This window comes from Drosophila nasuta, chromosome 3 (assembly GCF_023558535.2).
Source record: "Drosophila nasuta strain 15112-1781.00 chromosome 3, ASM2355853v1, whole genome shotgun sequence".
In the NCBI taxonomy this organism is placed as follows: Eukaryota; Metazoa; Arthropoda; class Insecta; order Diptera; family Drosophilidae; genus Drosophila; species Drosophila nasuta.
Window position 1 is genome coordinate 20,319,142 of NC_083457.1, and position 1,738 is coordinate 20,320,879.

Consider the following 1,738-nt stretch of genomic DNA (forward strand, 5'->3'; position numbering starts at 1 on the left):
CCAACCACAGCACAAGATGAGTCGATTGGCATTTGTGTGGAGTTGTTTGCTGTTCGCAACTGTCAGCTGGGCAACACCTCATTATGATGGACGCATTGTGGGTGGCCAGGTGACAGAGATACGCAATTTCCCATACCAGGCATCCATACAGCTGCACGGTCAGCACATCTGCGGTGGCGCCATTATCGGAGATTACTTCATATTAACCGCTGCCCACTGCTTCGAGGGAGAGTGGTCAGAGCCCGATTACAGCGTAAGATTGGGCTCCGCGGAGCATGCGATGGGTGGCGAGTTGCTCAGTTTGCGGCAGATCATACGTCATGGAGCCTACGACACTCTGACACACGATAATGACTTGGCACTCTTGCTGCTCAATGGCAGACTCAACTACACGGAGGAACTGCAGGCAGTGCCTTTGGCCTCGGCACAGGATGCACTTACCCCTGAAACAACGTTGTACGTCAGTGGCTGGGGATTGCAGAGCGAGACGGGTGAGGAGGGTGTATCGCCAGTGCTGCGTTACGTGGATCTAACACATGTGGAGCCGAAGGCCTGCAGAAGTGCTTATTCCAAAGTGCTGCCCATTACCCAGCGCATGCTCTGCGCCAGCCGCGAGGGGCATGATAGTTGCCAAGGCGACTCTGGTGGTCCATTGGTTGGCTATCAGCCTGGCAGCAACGAGGGTAAGCTTTACGGCATCGTTTCCTGGGGTCTCGGTTGCGCGAAGCGCGAATATCCGGGTGTTTACACGAGTGTGGCTTCATTCAGGACTTGGATTGATGCTCAGGTGGGCGCCTGGGGATGGAATACGTTGCTAGCTGGTTGGAGTGGATTGCAGAGGATCAATCAGAATTGATGGGATAAGAACAACAAAGCAAACTGTGTTATTTTAAATGTATATTTTTTAAAATTCTAAAAAAAATCAAATCTATTATACGAATTAGTTATTACATATTGTATTAACAAAAAAATGAATATTCAAGCAACTTATAGAGAACTTAACAGTGCCTATTTTAAGTTAATTCAGTTAATAAGTTTACTCGTTTATTTCAATATTAAGTGCTCTCGGTCGTTCGATTCGCTTCAATATTGTTCAACGATCTACATCGATCGGGTTTTATGAAATTTCGTTCATCGTACGAACTATCATGAGTGTTATATTGATGTTATTTGACCATTGTCTTAAACCCGCGTGGTTTTATATAGTATACTGTTCCTTTTATTTTATTCAGTTTACTAAATATGAAGACAAGTAAGCTACAGAAGAGTTTGCTCGGATATGAGGCAATCCATTTTGAATATAAGCAAAACTGTATGATATTAATTCTAGTATATACCAACTTAATATACTGCAACATACTAAAAATACACCAAATTCCACATTTTATATATTGATGTCGTACTACATTCAAAACACATCAGATCATTCGGTATATTTTTAGTATATTGGGGTATATTCGGTATATTTTAATAAAGAAATACCGCACTGTTTTTTAAATAGGTAGCAGGTATCTCACAGTCGTGCACTCTCGACTGTAGCTCTCTTACTTGCTTGTGCTGCGATCAGATAAAAATTGTATAAGTTAAAGAAACTCTTTTACATTACAAAAAACTGCCGTATTTTTTGTTACTTTGGTTGACATTCGGGTATATTTTGAATGTAATCATAAAACGATACAACAAATATAGCCTTCGGTATAACGCATGTATCTGAAGCACTCTTACTGCTGTTAAATTC

The 1,738-nt window shown here is 42.1% G+C and overlaps 1 protein-coding gene across 1 annotated transcript; it reads left to right on the forward strand.

The window, feature by feature from the left end:
* LOC132790855 (trypsin beta) lies at positions 1-918 on the forward strand. The gene has a single exon (XM_060799593.1). It carries the CDS (start codon positions 17-19, stop codon positions 854-856), a length of 840 nt encoding a protein of 279 aa, XP_060655576.1. The 5' UTR covers positions 1-16; the 3' UTR covers positions 857-918.
* The last annotated feature ends 820 nt before the right edge of the window (positions 919-1,738 follow it).